At 42.3% G+C, this 20,012-nt stretch overlaps 1 protein-coding gene across 1 annotated transcript in view; it reads right to left on the reverse strand.

Moving 5' to 3' along the window:
* Positions 1 to 19,005, reverse strand: part of TRAPPC10 (trafficking protein particle complex subunit 10) — a 63,168-nt gene extending 44,163 nt beyond the window's left edge. Inside the window, exon 1 of the mRNA XM_089511911.1 lies at positions 18,656 to 19,005. Coding sequence (XP_089368037.1) covers positions 18,656 to 18,776 — 121 coding nt within the window. The 5' untranslated portion in view covers positions 18,777 to 19,005. The remainder of the gene's footprint in view (positions 1 to 18,655) is intronic.
* Positions 19,006 to 20,012: the final 1,007 nt, after the last annotated feature.

The raw sequence follows: 20,012 nt of genomic DNA on the forward strand, positions 1-20,012 counted from the left end.
TTCTTTAAATACTAGCTGCCCATTGTTTTATATCATGCCAGGCTATAGAACAGGGAAGACCTAACATTTCTTCAGTTTTCGAACTCTACTGTCAAAGTTTTAATGTTTCTTTAATAAAAGAGCTGGAAAATATAATAATAGAAAGCAATCAACTTTGTACTTTTTTACAGAGTGCTTAGAATTGTAATAGCTTTAATAATTTTCATTAGAAGGGAACAGAATGCTGAATAAGAAAACTGTTTCTCATTCCATATCATTAAGCTATGTCCTATCAGACTATGGATACAGATGATGATTGAAAGGATATGAAATAAGGACCTTACTATTTCTTGAAATGGGATATTCTGGCAAGAGCAACTACAATGGACCCATTCCATCTGCAGTGTTCCAGTTCCAGCACCCCACCCCACCCCACCCCACCCCCCAGATAGGAAAAATATGCATGTTCGAGCCCCATATTATTCAATGGCTGGCAATGTGCACTCATTCATGTCAGTATGTCTGTATGCATGCACCACCATCTAATGGTTATGGGGAATGACAATCTGCAGGCAACTGGACCTGTGGATTCCTAGCCTGCCGATACAGTGAGTCCACTTTCATACTATTCCAGCCTTTGCAATTCTTATAAATAGCTGTCAACACATACTTTGTCACAGTCCAAATAACCTAATAATATTTGTGTTTCAGGTCTTTTATCCAAAGAAGATGCACATTCTTCACCAATAAAAATTGTTCTTATTATCTGTCTGGCCTACTGCAGCCTAAACAGCTCATTCACCTCTGAGAAACAGTACAAAAGTACTAGAGATATATTAATGCCACTCCTCACTCAGCTTCAAAGGTACTGGGCAAAGATACACATATACACATGTCCTCCATTTTTCTGAGATCTTTTAAATCTGTTTGAGCCTAACGTTATTTTCCTCTCTGCTATTTGGCTTTTATGCTGCACTGTATTTCATTGCTTTGCTCACTGTTGTCATTAATTTTTAACGTTTATTCCCTGATGCAAAAGAATGAAACAACTGTTACAATAAGGCCTAAAATGTGGATTTAAAACTCTTCTTTAACTAAGATTTTGGGATGTCTGTAACTAAAGTTTTAGAAGAAAATAATTGTAATAGTACCCTGCTACTGTTTTCAAAGGTGTAGGAAAAATCAAAGCAGTAAATCAAAGAGGCTTTTAAATAAAAACCATGAAGGAATGCACAAGGCTGCTGTGTGGATGAATGGAACAAAAGATAGGATTACAAAGTTATTTATGAGTCTGTCAGACTAGCCTTTGGAAACTGGGTCTCACTTGATTGCTGTTAGTGTTAAGTAAGGATTAACCAAAGAATTCTGATCTTCTTCCAGTCCTGGACATGGATAAAGCCACATCTATGAACTATTTAAACAAGCCAGCAAACAAGAAAAAAAGGAGGCAATGACATTTGGTGTTTTATTGGAGAAAAACTGTAGCTATGCCACCAAAGGTTGAGCTTACATTTATGGAAATCATATTGGCACAAAACAAAGTGCACATTCTGTATACAGAATAAAATATATTATTTATTCTATTTGCAATATCAGGATTAAAGAACAGAGAACATGAAAGAGAGCCTTCAGTTGGGAGGTGACAACGATAAGCCCCAGGCAACAATTTAGAGATTTAGACATTATTTATTTATTTCCCTTTACATTCTTAATAAACTGCATTTGAGATTCCTGTAAGTCAGTGTTTCCCAAATTTGGTCCTCCGAGTATTCAGCTCCCAGAAGCCCTAGCCAGTTTGGCCAACAATCTGGAATGCTGGAAGCTGAAGTCCAAAACATCTAGAGGATCAACATTTGGGAACCACTGCTGTAGGTGATGCACACTGGTATAATCTCTAGTTATGCTGGTCTATACATTCTGAAGGACATGGTGGAAAGAGTTATCCTCCGCTTTGCACAGTCCCCCGTCCCACCTGTGCAACAGCACATCAGAGGGGGGGAGCTGGTCCTAGTCACAGCTGCATTTCCAAGATATTGCTGGGGTTCAGGGATGTACTGTGTACTGTAGCTGCTTTCACCCACCAAGGGAAGGAGCATTACACTGATGCAGATACAATTCTGTCATCTTCAGGTCTGCACAGGCAGCTGGAATGTGATTGAGTAGATTTGCACAACCAAACAATGGCTGAGGAATGGATCTGCAAACAGCCCCTCCATGCCAGCTGCTGTTCTGCAGCCAATGGAAAAATGGGGATGGATGAGACGCCTCCAGTACACTCCCTTAAACAATGAAGAAGTATACTTGTGAGGACAGGTGCCCCACTAGTGTACTTACTGGAGATGAGATAGTTTTTATGAACAACTAAAATTTTAGACATTATTAAAATTATATAAATCATAAAATATCCAGCCATAAAAATCAAAGTAATAAAAATAATCATTTTTTAAAAAAACTAACTTCAACCACAGCTGTTTTCAATGTAATCTTGTGCATGTGTTTCTACCCTAGCCAATTATTTGTAGATACCGCATGACACTGTCAATTGGAAATTTTAGAATTTTAAAACTGTCAATTGGAAATTTTAAAATTATGTTCTGAAAACTTGTGTGGCAATTTTTACAACAACCTTGTCCCAAAAGAAATGTTAATAATGTTGTTGTTGTTGTTGCTGCTGCTGTGTGCCTTCATTTATGACCTATGGTGAACCTATCACAGGGTTTTCTCGCCAAGATTTGTTCACAAGGAGTTGTCTTTGCCTTTCTATGAGGCTGGGAGAGTGTGATTCGCCCGAGGTCAACCAGTGAGCTTTCATGGCTGAGTGGGAAATCAGAGTCTGGTCTCCAGCATTGTAGTTCAAAGCTCAAATCACACCACACCAAGTCTCCTAAAAGAGAGTACCTATGACATTAAAGACTTATCCCTTGTGCATTATTCCCTTTTGCACAGAGTAATAAATATGGTTCTCAATGTGTTTTGCTTGTTTTGGCAAGCTTCCCTGAAGTGGCTCTCACAGTTCTCACAGGAGGCTTAAGATCTTACACAACCAAACCCTGGTCACTCTGTTTTATGACTGAAAGAGTAAGATACTTCTGTAACCTACCAAAGAAACATATGCATCTCAGTGGCCAGGCAAAGGTCAACTTGATTTTTTCACCACATGACATGTGGCTGATGAGTACTCCCCTCAGGTCTTCAATGACCATCACCATTTGATGGGAAAATATCAGAGTTGTTTAATTATACACATACAAACACAAAGGTTTGATAAATCATAGCTAAAGTATAACATTTTGGAATAAATGTAGGCAATACGACCTTTGAAATTACACTTACTATTCAAACACACACACTTCTTGCAATGTGAGAAAAAAGATATAAGAAGTACATTGTTGATTAACTTGATAAGTATCCTGCATATTCTGGAGTTTTAAAATTCTGCAGTAACAGCTCACCTGGCACTGCCTAGAGCAGGGGTAGGCAACCTTTTTGAGCCGGGGGCCGGATTGGTGTCCCTCAGACAACTGGGGGGCCGAAGCGGTAGGGGAGCTTCCACCCTCTGGGGGCGGGGCCACGTGCTGGGGGTGGAGCTTCCACCCTCTGGGGAGGAGCCGCATGCCAGGGGCGGAGCTTCCACCCTCCGGGGCGGGGCCAGCACTGGAGGCCTCCTGTCTTTGCCGGCCCCTGACAGGGCCCCAGGCCCCGTCAGAGGCCGGCAAAAGAGCTGGCTGGGGGCGCCAGCACTGGAGGCCTCCCCCTCTCTGCCGGCCCCTGAGGGGGTCCCAGGCCCTGTCAGAGGCCGGCAAAAGAAGAGGCTGGGGGCGCCAGCGCTGGAGGCCTCCCCCACAGGGGCCCTTCCTCCACCAAACCTCCCTCCAGAGAGAGAGGTCTAGGGGAGGAAAGGCCCCTCAGGGAGGCGGCCTGCCAGGCCCTGGGCTCTCTGGGGGTCTTTCCTCCGCCAAACCTCTCTCTCCAGAGGAAAGTTTGGTGGAGGAAAGACCCCCAGGACGCCGGCCCGGCAGGCCCTGGGCTCCCTTTGGGGCCCTTCCTCTGCAAGACCTCCCCCCAGAGAGAGAGGTCTGGGGGAGGAAAGGCCCCCAGGAAGCCCAGGGGGACAGCCTGCCAGGTCCTGCGCTCCCTGGGGATCTTTCCTCCACCAAACCTCCTCCGGAGAGGGAGGTCTGGGGGAGGAAAGGCCCCCTGGGAGTCCAGGAGGGAGCAGGAGGACCCCCGCCTCCCTCCCGCCCGGCCCGTGGCTGTGAGGCAACCGCGGGCAGGGCAGGAGGGAGGAGGAGCACCACCGCCCCCTCCTGCCCTGCTGAGGACTAGAGGAGGAGCTCCTCCTCTTGAGGCTGGCTGGCCAATGGGGGCAGGCTGGAGCTCCAACAGCCCGCCCCATGCCAGCAACCATTGGCCAGCCAGCCCCAGGAGGAGAAACCCATCCTATTTAGCCCTCCACGCAGCCCTGCAGGCACGCACAGGGCTATAGGAAGCCGCCGGTGGGCGGGCAGTGGCGGCAGCGCACTGTCTGTGCCCCACCCTCGCCGCCGCCGCAATACCACCTGCGGCAATTGGCGGCAGGACAGGGCTGGGGTTGGTGCTGCCGCCTCCGCGGGCCGGATTAGGCCCGCGGGCCGGGGGGTTGCCGACCCCTGGCCTAGAGTTCCATCCGTTCCATCGGGGCTAGCCTGAAGAAAGAGGCTCCTCCCTCCCTAACTGTCATCTTTCGGCCTCTGAGGGAGAGAGAAGGCTGGCCCAGTACCATCAGGGGCTAGCCTGAAGAAAGAGGCTCCTCCCTCCCTGTCATCTTTCAGCCTCTGGGGGAGAGAGAAGGCTGGCCCAGTACCATCAGGGGCTAGCCTGAAGAAAGAGACTCCTCCCTCCCTAACTGTCATCTTTCAGCCTCTGGGGGAGAGAGAAGGCTGGCCCAGTACCATCAGGGGCTAGCCTGAAGAAAGAGGCCCCTCCCTCCCTAACTGTCATCTTTCGGCCTCTGAGGGAGAGAGTAGGCTGGTCCAGTACCATCAGGGGCTAGCCTGAAGAAAGAGGCTCCTCCCTCCCTAACTGTCATCTTTCGGCCTCTGAGGGATAGAGAAAATGTCATGCCCAGCCTGGAGGATGGCTTGGAGGACTCAGAGGATGAGCTAGAGCCCCTGGGACCTGAACTTGTAATGGAGGAGCCAGAGCCCCTGGGGCTTGAACCTGTAATGGAGGAGCCAGAGGCTGGCCCTAGTTCTGCTGGAGCAGAGTCTATGGCCCCTCCAGAGGTTCAGCAGCCAAGTTTGCCTGGTGCCGAGGCTGTGGACATGGAGGAGGATCTGGGCAGTGTGCCTACCTTCAATGAGCGTCGAGCAGAAAGAGAGGGCCTTCGAAGATCTCGGAGGCTTTATCAGAAGCGTCTTCGTAATCAGACACAGCTGAAGGCCGGCTCCTTGCCTTCTTAAGCACCTGGAGCATGTGTGGCTCTTTGCCAGTGGATATCTGACTCTTTTAGAGGAAAGACTCTGTCTCTGGCTCCTTTGGCTTCTTGTCTTGACTACCTGGAAACCTTGACCTTGGACTGCTTCATCGACCTGCCTATCTGTTACCCTGAACCTCGGACCGTCTGACAATTCTCTTGGTAATCCCTTTTGCTAGAACTACTGTGAATCTCCAGGACTGTGTAGCTTACACTGACTTTGCTGTGCTGGGAGGGGGTTTGTTTGTTTGAGAACTAGCTGCCTTATCAGCCCTTTGGCTGCTTTCCCGGACAGAAGGCTGGCCCAGTACCATCAGGGGCTAGCCTGAAGAAAGAGGCTCCTCCCTCCCTAACTGTCATCTTTCGGCCTCTGAGGGAGAGAGTAGACTGGCCCAGTTCCATCAGGGGCTAGCCTGAAGAAGAAGAGCCCTCCCTCCGGTCCATCTGCCTTGGTCCAGGCCTCAGAGGGAGAGAAGAATGCTGGACCTGATTCCCTCCCCCCCCCTCACCATTCCCTTCTCCTTTTGTGTCGTGTCTTTTAGATTGTAAGCCTGTGGGCAGGGAACTGTCTGTTATCCCCTCTATTGTAAACCGCTCGGATTCCCAGTGATTGGGCGGTATATAAATAAAACCTATTATTATTATTATTATTATTATTATTAGAGCATTCTGACAAATATCTCAGTTTAGGTGGACCTTGCCACCACGGACATGATCAACTGAGTTGTGGAGAGGACTAGAGCAATGTCTCTGCTATCTAAACCTGCTGGCACTACCTAAATAGTATTAGCATATTCGTGAGGTAAATCACTTGCTAATGCTGGCCCACTTAGAAATATTGTTTACTATACCACTTATTGTCCATACCAGGGGTAGGCAATCTTTTTGAGCCGGGGGTCGGGTTGCTGTCCCTCAGACAACTGGGGGGGGCGAAGCCAATAAATAAATAAATAAATAAATAAATAAATAAATAAATAAATATTTTTTTTTAAAAAAATTAAATATATAAATAAACCAGGACAAATGTAGGACAAAATTTTCAAATGGAAGACACTTTTTTTTAAAAAAAATGGAGGACACACAGAAAAATTTGCTGATTTTTTAAAAATGTTAATATAAATGCATGTTTCTGAGGCTTCTATAGACAATTGCCCCCCAAAGGCCCCAGCGGCAATTGGCGGCAGGACTGGGCTGGGGCCGGTCCCAAGGCCTCGCCGGGCCGCATCTGGCCCACGGGCCGCAGGTTGCCTACCCCTGGTCTATATTATAACCTACCCTGAGATCTTCTGACAAGGCTAAGATTTACATATCAAAATAAACAAACAAATGAAATCTGTTTTATTTGAAGCAGTAAATATTTTGCAGCTGGTACTTGATAGCATTTGAGAAACTTTTATGTGCTATGTGTAGGTTGTTTTGGGGGGGAAATTAAGTTCAGTAAAAAGTTTTCAATAGCCTGATATTTCACCTTTTTGCAGGAAGTTTACAGGAGGGATTGTGGGGTAGTTTACAACACAACCAGAAGGAATTTCTCAGCACAGTTTCCTTACTCTAGTCCTTTTATGTTATGTGTCTTTTGGCAATTTATATCCAGGAAAGAGAAATATGAAGTACATTTTCCATTTACAAAGAACGTTTTAATTTCAAACACAAGTCCATGATTTCCTATGGTACTGCAGTTAATAGTTATATAGCCCCAGAAACCCTCTCTCCATTGCAACTGCCACCATCCTAGCCCTGGAGGAAGAAAAGAACTGGCAGTATCTGCTGGACCTGACCACCTTCCCCACTGCCATTCCCTTCTCCTTTTGTGTCATGGTTTTTTAGATTGTAAACCTGAAGGCAGGGAACTGTCAAATTAGCAATGTGTAAGCCTTTGTGGCTACAGAGTGGAGCATAAAAACTCTAAATAAATAAACTATCTGCAATCACTGAAATATAGGTTTGCCAAGTACACAATAAGCAGTAATGCTCAGAGTAATAGTTCTCGCTCTCACTTTCCAAGAATACAGGACACAAGGGATCTGGCACCTGTGGTGCTCATATTACAGTCTTTCACTATGTATATTATCGTTAACCAATTTGTTGGAAAGAAAGGATACTACAGTGGGCCCTCCCCTTACGCGGGGATCCGTTCTGGATGCCTCTGCATGAGGGGAAATCCACATGTGCTGAAGCCCCATTAGAAGTAATCAGGCTCACGCCCGTGGTAATATAATAATATTATAATATACTGTAATATAAAATAATGAGAGTGCGCCCCATTACTTCTTCTGGGACGCGTGAGGGGCTCTTCTGGTGCATCTTTCAGCATATGCGTAGTTATCTGGGGTTAGATAACTATTAACTGCAGTACTATTCTCTCCAGTAAAACCATAGTGTTTTTGATATTCACAATTTTTTCACATTCACGAGGGTCCGGTGCCACTAACCTCAGCGAATGTGGAAGGATGAGTATTTATAGTTTTACAACTCTATATAGAAGGAAACTGTAAGCTTTTTAATAAAGGGGAAAACTGTCTTGTGTATCAGTTTTCTTGGCTCACATACCTCCCAGGGTAAACATAGCTACTAACTCACCATTCAAGTAACTATGACAATATCAAACCTTGACAACAATCCATGGATCCATCTTGCAAAGCCTAAAAAAATGGCTTATATATGCAGCATGGTTCATAACTGTGTTAACATTTAACTAAGCATTTCATTCCATTACAGAGAATTCAGGCCAAATAATTTGTTTCTTGGTGAAGTTTGCAAAAGATAGGATGAAATGCTAGGTCTGTCAAGAAAAACACACTTATAAAAGGAAAGTGCTTCTACTAGCTGGCAATGTTAGTAGTTTGTATATTCCACTCTGTACAAGAAAACAACATGACACATGGAAATTACTCTGACAGATAAAATTTCCTCTCATAGGGCAGAGCAAGTTTAACAATTCAAATACAGCAGGATACAGAATGGTAGTAACAGAATCAACATCCGGAGGCACTCAAAAACAATCCTTTCTGAAAGCATGAGTTTATGTAACCACAAAATCAATACTTTTTGCCTGTAATTTTCCAACATATGTTTAATTAGATCTGCTTATTGCTAGGACAAACTTTCATCTTTTAGCCTTGAAAGACCTGATGAATAATGTGTTTTTCCATTTTCAAATAATAAACTAAGAATGCATTCCAGCATTAACTTTCCCCACACAGGACACAAGTAATTTTGAAAAGATTCTTGTGAAAACATGCACATGGAAATAAAAGGTCACATGGATTTTCCAGGAAAGATCCACTTGAAGCAGAAGTCAGCATTATAGAAACACTCTCAAAGAGCAAACATACTTGATTCACACCAAACCGAAGATACGCAGGCTATCAGAAAGCCTGCATTCCCACAATTTGATGATGGCATCCAGGAATTTTTTGGGGGGGATCTGAATTTGCACCCAAATCATACTATTCCGGTGCATTTTATGAAGTGGCCTTCCATTAAGGCAGGAGTTGGAACTGTGTGATTCTTCAAATCTTCCTGGAACCCAAGTCCCAGCAGGCATAGCTAACGGTAAAAAATGCTGAAAACTGCAGTTCAAATATTCTGGAGGGCCATAATACAGTCATCCTTCCATTTTTGCAGACTTTGAATCCACGGTCTCAGTCCTTCACGGACCGGCAAGCAGGGAGGTTAAAACGGTGCATGTGCCTGCAGAATGCGCACAAGAGCGCACGGTCATTCAAGTCAATGGGGCTTGAATATTTGCAAATTTCCATTTTCAGGGGGGGGGGAGGTTTCCATAACAGATCCTCCCATGAAAATGGAGGGTCGACTATATTTCCATTTATGCACTACAACAAAACCAAGAAATCTGTGGGTGTCCAGATTATGCTGGGTTCTAATTCCCACCACTGCAACCAGCATGATTATATAAAAAAAAAAAGCACAACAGTAGTTGTAGTTCAACACGTGGGGAGACCAAGGTTATCACCCCCACACTACAGTCATTACTTTCACCCTTTTACCAGCTTTCATTTTCTTTCTCTGAAGAGTGCCAAGCTTAACTTTTCAGCATTGGCTCTCCCAGTTTTGATACAGGTCAATAGTCAATTGAATTGTTCATGATCTTATTACTTTCATGATCTTATTATTCAATCGAATTGTTCATGATCTTATTACCCTTTGGCTGGAATTCCAGCAAGGCCTCATCTCTTCCTATTTTATATTCACTATAATTCTGAGTTCAAAGAATATGCTATGTTCTAGTCCCATGGCTCAATTTCCCAGAAAGCCCTAAATAATTTGGGGCCAAGATAAATGAGATAAAATCTGCCCAGTATCTATGTGTTTCATCTGAAACCGTGCTATGTGTTCATCATCTTGGGGAAACAAACCTGGCACTGACCTGAGGGACCTTTTCTGCTGCACCACCATAGCAGTCAAACTCCCTTTCCAGGGACCTTCAGTTGATTTCTTTACTATTGGCATTACAATGGTTGGCAAAAACTATATTGTTTCACCAAACGTTTACTCATTAAGGCTGTGCATAATTTTTATAGTATATACTTGACTATAAGTTGAGAAATTTATGCCCCAAAATTGACCCTAAAATTTTGGGTAGACTTATATAATGGTCAATACATCAGTAGTGATTAGAAAGGTCCTAAAGCAAGCAAGCCTGATGCCCCAATCTCCACTGAACATCAATTCCTTCCCCATCCAGTCTGTTTTGCAAGCCTTTGCTTTCTATCGGAAAAACTCCCCATTTAAATCCACTTGCTTCTCTCTCTGATCCGTTTTGCAAGCCCTGGCTTCCTATCAAAAACCGTCTTCATTTAAAACCATCTCTGCAGTCCCTTTTGCTTCCTGTGGGGAAAAAAACTCTCCATTTAAAACCATCTCTCCATTTTGCAATCCACTTGCTTCCTTTCTCAATGCGATGTTAAAATCTCTCCTCCAGCACCTGGGAATTGGTTGGGAGAGGTCCAGAGAAAGAGAAGGAGGAAGTGGTATTTCTGCCTTTCTATCCTTCCTTATAGCCCTCTAAGTTTTACCCTCGACTTATCCACAGGTCATATCAAAATCCAGACTTTTCACCCTGAAACCTTCCCTCAATTTATACACGAGGTCGACTTGTACACAAGTATATACGGTAGATAATTCTCCTGTGTTGTTGTTGTTATTATTATTTATTGTATTTTTACCCCACCCTTTAGAAATTCTCTCATAGTGGCTCACGAATTGTTGCCTAGACTGTTCCCTGCCCTCAGGCTTACAATCTAAAAAGACATGACACAAAAGGAGAAGGGAATGGCAGCAGGGAAGGGGATTAAGTCCAGCTGTTCTTCTCTCCTTCTGAGGCCAGGACCATGAAGAGATGGACTGGAGGGAGGGCCCTTCTTCTATCTCTGGGCTAAAAATAATGTATGGCTGATTATAAATGACAAATCTAAGTGAATTATAGAATCATAGAGTTGGAAGAGACCACAAGGGCCACCCAATCCAACCCCCTGCCATGCAGGAACTCTCAACAGGGCTATCATATCACCCCTTAACCTTCTCTTCTCCAGGCTAAACATCCCCAGCTCCCTAAGTTGTTCCTTATAGGACATGGTTTCCAGACGCTTCATCATTTTAGTTGCCCTCCTTTGGACACGCTCCAGTTTCTCAACATCCTTTTTGAATTGTGGTACCCAGAACCGGACACAATATTCCAGGTGGGGCCTGACCAAAGCAGAATATAGTGGCACTATTACTTCCCTTGATCTGGACACTTTACTTCTATTGATGCAGCCTAAAATTGCATTGGCTTTTTTAGCTACCTCATCACACTGTTTACTCATGTACAACTTGTTGTCTACTTGAACTCCAAGATCCCTTTCACATGTAGTCTCATTCAGCCAGGTGTCCCCCATCCTATATCTATGCATTTCATTTTTTTGCCCTAAGTGCAGTACCTTACATTTTTCTGTGTTGATTATCATTTTGTTAACTTTGCCCCAGTTTATTCAGGTTATTTTGAATTTTGATCCTGTCCTCTGGGGTGTTAGCTACTCCTTCTAATTTGGTGTCATCTGCAAATTTGATAAGTATAGCATACACTGAAAGCCGCGCTGGAAAAGCCCCTCGCGCACCCCGGAAGAAGTAATGGGGCAAGCGCCCGTCATGTGCACACTGCTGTGCAACCACATGCCGCACACTCCATTACTTCCAATAGGGCTCGAGCACACACAGATTTCCCCTTACACGGAGGGATCTGGAATGGATCCCCATGTAAGGGAAGGGCCCACTGTATGCCCCTAATTCTGTCATCCAAGTCAGTGATAAAGATGTTAAATAGCACTGGGCCCAGGACAGAACCCTGTGGCACCCCACTGGTCACTTCTCTCCAGGATGAAGAGGAGCCATTGCTGAGTACTCTTTGGGTTCAGCTGGTCAACCAATTACAAATCCATGTAACAGTTGCCTTTTCTAGCCCACATTTTACAAGCTTGTTTTCAAGAATGTCATGGGGAACTTTGTCAAATGCCTTACTGAAATCAAGATATGCTATATCCACAACATTCCCTTCATCTACCAAGCTGGTAATTTTATAAAAAAAGAGATCAGATCTGGCATGACTTTTTTTTCTGAAACCCCTGCTGACTTTTTGTGATTATGGCATTGCCTTCTAGATGTTCACAGACTGAACATGAATGAATGTTCATTTAATATAAAAAGGTTAAACAAATAGTGTAAGATCATTTCATTCTCCTAAATACAGTATGCTCTTAATCTCATTACATTTTTAAAAAGGCAAATAGTTGAAAGCACCTGAAAAGATATGGGTGATTTTTCTAGAAATTCCAGCTCCTTCTCATTTACTATTGTTTGCTATCAAAGTTAATGTTTTAATATTCCTAAACTTTGCATTCCCATTAATTTTTCACCTATGATAGAAAACCATTTTGCATACAGTTTACACACAGTTTTGAGCACGCCAACCTCAAGGACAACTAAGGCTTTCAAGCACTTTTTGTCCTGCTCTGTCTCTTGTTATTATTTTACATTCTGCTTAGTTAGGAATTTTTGTGGAATGCATAGTTTGGCTATTCTCTCTCCACATCACTCTCTCAGTCTCTCTTTCTCCCTCCCATTAAGTTACCTATGCTGCCAACTGCAATGTTTATATTCCAACATGCTTATATTCTGATCTCTCAAAAGGACCCTACTGTCTTTTCCTGTCATATGTGTCACTAAGACTCTTCCTTTCTCCTATTTCCACTTACAGGTAACCACACAAATAAATACAATTAAAAATGCTGATCCAAGCTGAATGCTGCTTGTGAAATCAACCTCTAATTTTTGTTGCAACTCCTGATACTGATGAATTTTACCTGCTCTGTAATAAAGCTGTAGTTTGATTTTAAACTCTTGACTATTCCTTGGTTGCTAATTCCCTCTCAGTATAAGTATCATGTTGTTGTTGTTGTTGTGTGCCTTCAAGTCCTTTCTGACTTACAGTGACCCTAAGGCAAGCCTACCATTGGTTTTCTTGGCAAAATTTGTTCAGAGGAGGTTTGCCATTGCCTTCCATGGAGGCTGAGAGCATGTGACTTGCCCAAGGTTACCCAGCAGGTTTCATGTCCAAGCTGGGAACTGAATCCTGGTCTCTGGAGTCATAGTCTAACACTCAAACTACTATGCCATGCTGGCTCTCATAAGTGACATAACTTGATTGTAAGTTAAAAATCTAAAAACAGACATTCTTCTTGAACATTTAAGCAAGGAACTACCAAACTAACTTGAACTATCCTCAGAGTTCACCAAACAAGTTATTGTGTATCTAATTTATTTAAATTCCTTCCAATAAGATGAAAAAGAAGGTTCACTACTCTGTTCAGCATGAAGAAGAAAAGAATTGACTCAAGTCAGTAAATTGCCTAATCTGAAAATGAGCTTACGATGATATTAAACTATGCTTTGGATTACAAATTTAGAATATTTTGAATCACAAAATGCTAGAAAGCCAAAATTTTATAATGAAAAATTGTATTACTTGCATGTACTTTTACTGAAATATTACAGTACTTCTTAACTTTTAACCTTCTTAACTTTTGAGTTTAAAGAATAGGGTGTAACAGATAAATTACAGGACCACGGCAGAATTTTGGTGCAATTAAGACACATGCAGTTCAGTTCAATGTCATTTAAACCTACACAACAGACTACCAGACATTTATATGTAGCAGATTACTTGCAGTGGGTAGCTTCACCGGTCAAATTATCTTAACAGACTAGCAGTACAAATTTATCTTGGAATTATGTTGACTAAATAAGGTTGGTTTAGTTATATCACTACAGTGAAGCTCTAATAACACAAGTACTAGTCTAGCACAACCTTGCCCATCTTGGTCTCAACTCCAGAATTAGGACTGGGGCTACAAAGACAACAGTTGTACACAGATAAAAGGAAAGACCCCCAAAACCTAGTCATTGTCCATCCAATTCCCATTATCATATCTTGTCATGCAGAAATTTGCAAAAGCCACAGAGTATCTCCTAACTTCTACCTAGAATGTGGGATAATTGCTACACAGAATCCTTTTATTCCAGAATAGCAGCACAGCTTTGACAAAGAGAATATATAAATTGTGTAGAAAGGAACAGAAAGGGATACTGTTATCTATTATAAAATTATTTTAGTCAACAACAACAACAGATGGCTGCCCAAAAACCTATCTTCTTTGGGTAACTAACAAAATATCTGAAACAGTATGTTGAATCATTAAAATATTTTTATGAGGACAGAAAATAAAACTAGTATAGTGGTGTGAATACAAAATGAATGATAAATCTGACAGTAAGAGTGCAGGTTTTTAAATTACAATTTAGAAGGCCTAAATAAATAAAGTTTTTCACTTGGCATTAGAAGGCTCATATCCAAGACATGAGGGAAACTGCCTGGAAGGCATGCTATTTCACAGTTCAGATGCCTCAGCATAGAAGGCCCTCTCCCTGATGCCCACCCATTGCATTTTACTAGGTGAGGGTATTCTGAGCAGAAGCTCTAATACGGACTTTAAATACTGGGTAGTCTTAATGAAATGTGATTGATTGACTGTTATGAAGGAAAAGGCGATTAAAAAAAATTAACCTGGCCACAACTCATGAATCAATGTTATCATGCAACTCTTCCCTATTTATAAGCCGATAGCCATCCTTTTCTCATGGAAGCAAGGATAGTTCACTACTCAGTGTCTTGCTGAACACAGTAGAGGACAGCAGCATATAAAGCACTTTATGTATAGCTCCCTATTGGATTTGTTTCTCTCCAAAGAACTGCAAAAAGAATCAAGAGATTAAGGGTTCATTCTCTAATTTGTTAGAAGAGAAACATGCCTTGTTCAGATGACATGCCAAGGAAACCATGGAACAAAGCTCTGCTGTTTGTTTAGGCTCTCCTTGCAAATGGAACAGGTAAGGCAGTAAGCCCTAACGCACTGCTCATAACCAATAACCCAAGATTCCCATGAATCCTTCCATCTTATTGTGTCATCTGAACTGGCTCAGTAACTATGTTTACTTAAGAATAGTTATGGAAGCACTACAATGTTATTTCAACTATTATCTAGTTAGGTTTCCTCAAACTGTTAATCTCCAGATGCACAAGACTTCAGCTCCAATCAGCCACAGCAAGTACCACAGTAAAAGGTCGGGAATTGTGGGATTTAACAATCTTTACCTATTTTAGATCGTTTAGCAAAAACTGCATCTTGCCAGAAGATGACCCTGACCAGAAGTGAATTCTGAAATAAACTACATTTTGAGCACTATGCAGATAGTCACATTGAATCATGTGCTGAGAGAAAGGCAAGATATAAAATAAAGGAGTAAAGAAACTCCATATGCAATCTATGTAAACAGACAACAGAGAACAGACTTAATGTAGAGTAAAGTCCCTGGGTTCATATTCCTTAGCCATAAAGTTCTTGTTTAGCACTGGACAATTCATTATTGCTCAACGTAAGTGCATGAACACACATACACACTACAATGTGACATTACAAAATACTGTAAATACTCGACTACAAGTCAAGTTCATGTATAAGTCAAGGGCAGGTTTTAGGGCCAAAATTATGGATTTTGATATGACCTGTGGTGTGGATAACCCAAGGGTAAAATTTAGAGGGGTGTAACAAAGGATCTAAAGAATGAAGCAAAGGAAAACAATGCCAAAGAACTTACAGGCATAAATGTCTTTACAGGGAAGACTGAATGGATGGGAGAGTAGAGCAACGTCGCTACTTCCAAAACAGATTACGCTCTTGCCTTTCACCAGGGGATAGTTCCCGTGTTTAATAAGAATTAAAGTACAGTACTTACACTGATCCATGGATAAGTCAACTCTGTTTTTTTGGGCCAATTTTTTGAATAAAATTTCTAGACTTATATGTGAGGATATACAGCACTTTAGCATCACTATAAGGATTGCTGGAACAGTTTATACATGTGAGGTGTTCTAAATACCCTGAAATGTTTTATCAACACTTACAACTGCCAGCAGCAGATGGCAAATCATACCAGCTCCTAACTTTTCACTTATGAAAATAAACTGCTTCAAGAAATCATTTCTGCAAGTGTCTTTGGGAATCAGTGCGTGGATCCTATTTTTCCAATACTGTACTATGGAACACAACAAGGTAAAAAAAAAAACCTAGTTATATTCAGTGCTTTCTACAAAAGATTCTGTATGAGCTGAAACATCTCCCCAAAATGCAGTCACTTTGCCTATACCAAAATGGATCTGTATTCCAACCAATGAATAACATCACCACAATTGTTGTATTACACAGCACAGATTATAGCACAGGCCTCTGGAACAATGTACATGCTGACACAGTCTTTCCACACATAGGCCTAAATCCAAACTAGAGCAGATCCCCCCCAATCTGTGGGGTTTATCTACATGTCGATTCACTCAAAAAATAATTGAAAGGGTCACCTCTAGCTGGAAATAACCAACAGTATGCCAGCCAAGATGAGAAGGAATGTTTCCACATTTATTTTACATGTGGTAAACAGAGTTTGACAAACTGCAATTTACCATGAGGCCAAATAGGAGGTTCATATTATTATTTGCTCAGATTCATGTTCCTGAAGGCTGGAAAAGATAACACTTCTTTTTCACAGCTAAAAAAAATGTTTATACAAGAGATAGAAAAATTTACTATGTTGTTTTCACACATACACATTTTATATTAGTTTATATTATAGCCATTATTATCACCTTTTAAAGCTAAACCCGTGGCCCATCAAATGCAATTAGGGCAATTTCAAGTATTCAACAGGGGCCACACCTTTCTCTTTATGAGAGGAGAAACAGCCGGGCCCTTGGCTAGTAAGTGGCATAAGGCTTCCCTCTGCCAATTCTCTATAGCCTGGAGTCCTCCAAACCACACAACGGAGGTGGCTCAGGGACAGAGGCCTCTGACTTGCACCTGAGCTTCAATATCCAATTGTTCCTTGACTCTGAGAATATCCTTCCCCCCTCTTTCTCTCTCTGATCCACCTTCCCTTTTTCCTATTTTAGTTTATGGAAGAGTGAAATGTAACGGGAAAATCAGCCTAACATGTCAGAACGTCAACAAAACCAACCACAGACGGTACATGTGTATCCCTCCCTTTGATATACTAGTGCCTCCCAACTAACATAGTGCAAAGAGACTCTATATGAGTCTTCAAATCACCTGCCAACATATTATGGTGGCCCAATGAATTTCACAGCAAGCGCAGGTAGAGCTGCCACATGTTTTTGGGGTGGATGGAGATGAGCTTCCCAAGGATTTCCCCTCAGAGAAGTTGGGGAGGTGTTGGAGGAACTTTTCCACAGAGACAGAAGGGAGAGAAAGCTGTAGCCCTTGGGCTTCAAAAATCCTACTCTGTCATGACTCCAAGAATGTTTCCCCCTCCTCTCAGACCCACTTTCCTATTTTAGGGTTTGGGGTGTGGAAGCTAGAAAAATCCAGCCTTAAGGTGTGTATGAACATCTCATATGTTGTCAAGATGTGTATGGGTATCTCATCTATCTAGACAGATATGCGTATGGATGAGTAGAAGATGCACATGAGCACCTCATGTGTATGATATGTAGATGTGCATGAGAATCTCATATTATAGATGCGTATAGATATGTAGATGTGCATGAGCATCTCGTGTATAGATGTATAGAAAATGTGTGTATATGTACAGATGTGCATGTGTATAGATACATATGACGTGTAGAATATGCATATGAACATGTGTATAAATGTGTATGTGTAGTACATGTGCATGAGAATCTCATGTATATAGATGTGTAGAAAATGTATATATATTGAATATGTATAGATGTGTATATACATATAGCAGATGTGTGTATAAGTGTATAGATGTGCATATATGCATAGATGTGTATACTGTGTAGAATATATGTATGAGCATCTCATATGTGTATAGAAGTGTATGGTGTGTAGAATATGCATATAAGCATCATATGTGTATAGCTGTGTAGAAGATGTGTGTATATAGAAAATACATAGAATATATATGTGTGTGTTGTGTATGCGTATGGACATATCATATCATATCATAGAATATACATATAGAAGATGTGTATAGATGGGCATGAGAATGTCATGTGTATAACAGAATGTATATGGAAGATGTGTACAGATGTGTATGCTGTGTAGTGTATGTGTATGGGCATCTCATATGTGCATAGCTCTGTAAGATGTGGATGAGAATCTCACATATACACATATATATATATATATATATGCATATAGATGTGGATGAGAATCTCACATATACACACATATATATATATATGCATATAGATGTGGATGAGAATCTCATGTATACAGATGTGTAAAAGATGGGTCGATACAGAATATACACAATACAGAAGATGTGTCTAGATATGCGTATGTGTCTAGATGCGTAAGGTGTGTAGCATGTGCATATGGGCATCTCATCTGTGCATAGCTGTGCCTGAGCCCCACCCGCCCAGGAGTAGAGGCACACAGACCCCTTCAGGAAGGAGACCCGTGGGCTTGGGGGGGGGGGATTTCCTCTCAGAAGGGTCGCCTTTGGAGGCCATTCCCAGAGAGGCAAGAGAGAGCGGTCTCCCTGGGGCCGCGGAGGCCAACGCCTCTCCGCCTAAGAAGCAGCAGCAGAAGCGCCCCACTCCACTGCCATGTCCCTGTCTCCACTCACAGGTGACGATGGGCTTGTTCTCCATGGTGTAGATGACCGGCGGCGGAGGCAGCGGCGGCGGGGTCTCCTCCTCGTCGTCGCCCGACGCTCCCTCAGGGGCCACCGCCGGGGTGGCTTCCATGGGCGGACAGGGCGCTCAGCCCCGCGCCATCGAGGAGGAGGAGGAGGAGGAGGAGACGACGACGCAGACGCCGCCACACCTTTCCTTGCTGCGCTCGCCTCTTCCTCCTCCTTCTCCTCCAATCAGGAGAGCACTCTTCCTCCTCCTCCAATCAGGAGAGACCTCTTCCACCTCCTTCTCCTCCAATCAGGAGAGCCCTCTTCTTCCTCTTCCTCCTCCTCCAATCAGGAGAGCTCTCCTCTTCTTCCTCCCACCCGCCACCCCGCTCCCTCCCTCGCGCCCCCAAATGCCTTGGCGCGAGCACTCGCTCGCGACACCCCCCTCCCTCCACAAATGGGACGGAAAGGAGGGGGAGAGAAAAAGAGACTAGCGCCAAGCTCATCCGCTTCCTGTATCTGTGGACCAGCATTACCGCTTCCGGTTAAGGAAGGAGAGGGAGGGGTCAGGGCTTAAAGGGGAGGAGGAGTAAGGAGTACCAGGAAAAGGTTTTTTCTCGCCTCCGATAAAAATGATAATAACGGTCGTCTTTTTTAAAGGGGAGGAGAGTGAAAAGAGAGATTTATTTTTTACTCTTTTTAATTTTAATTTAATTTTAATTATAATTTTATTAAAATATTTTATTAAAATAATAACAGCAATAAGATTTATTATTTTTATTTAATTTTTACTCTTTTTAATTTTAATTGTATTAAAACATTTTATTAAAATAATAATAATGTATTTTAACTCTTAATTAATTTTAATTTTTAATTTTTGTTTTATTAAAATATTTTATTAAAAACTTGAAAAAACAAACATTAAAAGCAAAACCTTTCATGTCTTTCTTGTCACAAAAACTAACTACCTGACATTGTAAAACAGGAGAGGCATCTCAGTAGTTCCTGCTTCTTATTAAATGCCTTGTTCTGTAGTATTATTACAGTCTCCCTCTTTGTTTGATTCCTTTAATTAACTGTATCTCTCTTTCTGTTCCCTTCTATTTATAAAGCTTTTTTTAAAAAGATGTTATTGCCCTCCTCCCCACCGCCGTCTTGAGGGGGAGAGAAGCAGGCCAGCAACAACAGGCCTCGGCCTGCTGAGAAGACGAGCCCTCCTCCTGACCACCATCTTGCTTGTCTTATTGCATGTTGTTTTTATGATGTGTTAATTTTTATTGATTCTGTGAACCGCTTTGATCACCTCGGAAAAGCGGTATAAAAATAAAACATATTATTATTATTATTATTATTAAAATAT

Source organism: Sceloporus occidentalis, unplaced genomic scaffold, assembly GCF_023333645.1.
Source record: "Sceloporus occidentalis isolate IW3139 unplaced genomic scaffold, rSceOcc1.0.p SCAF_2, whole genome shotgun sequence".
NCBI lineage: Eukaryota > Metazoa > Chordata > Lepidosauria > Squamata > Phrynosomatidae > Sceloporus > Sceloporus occidentalis.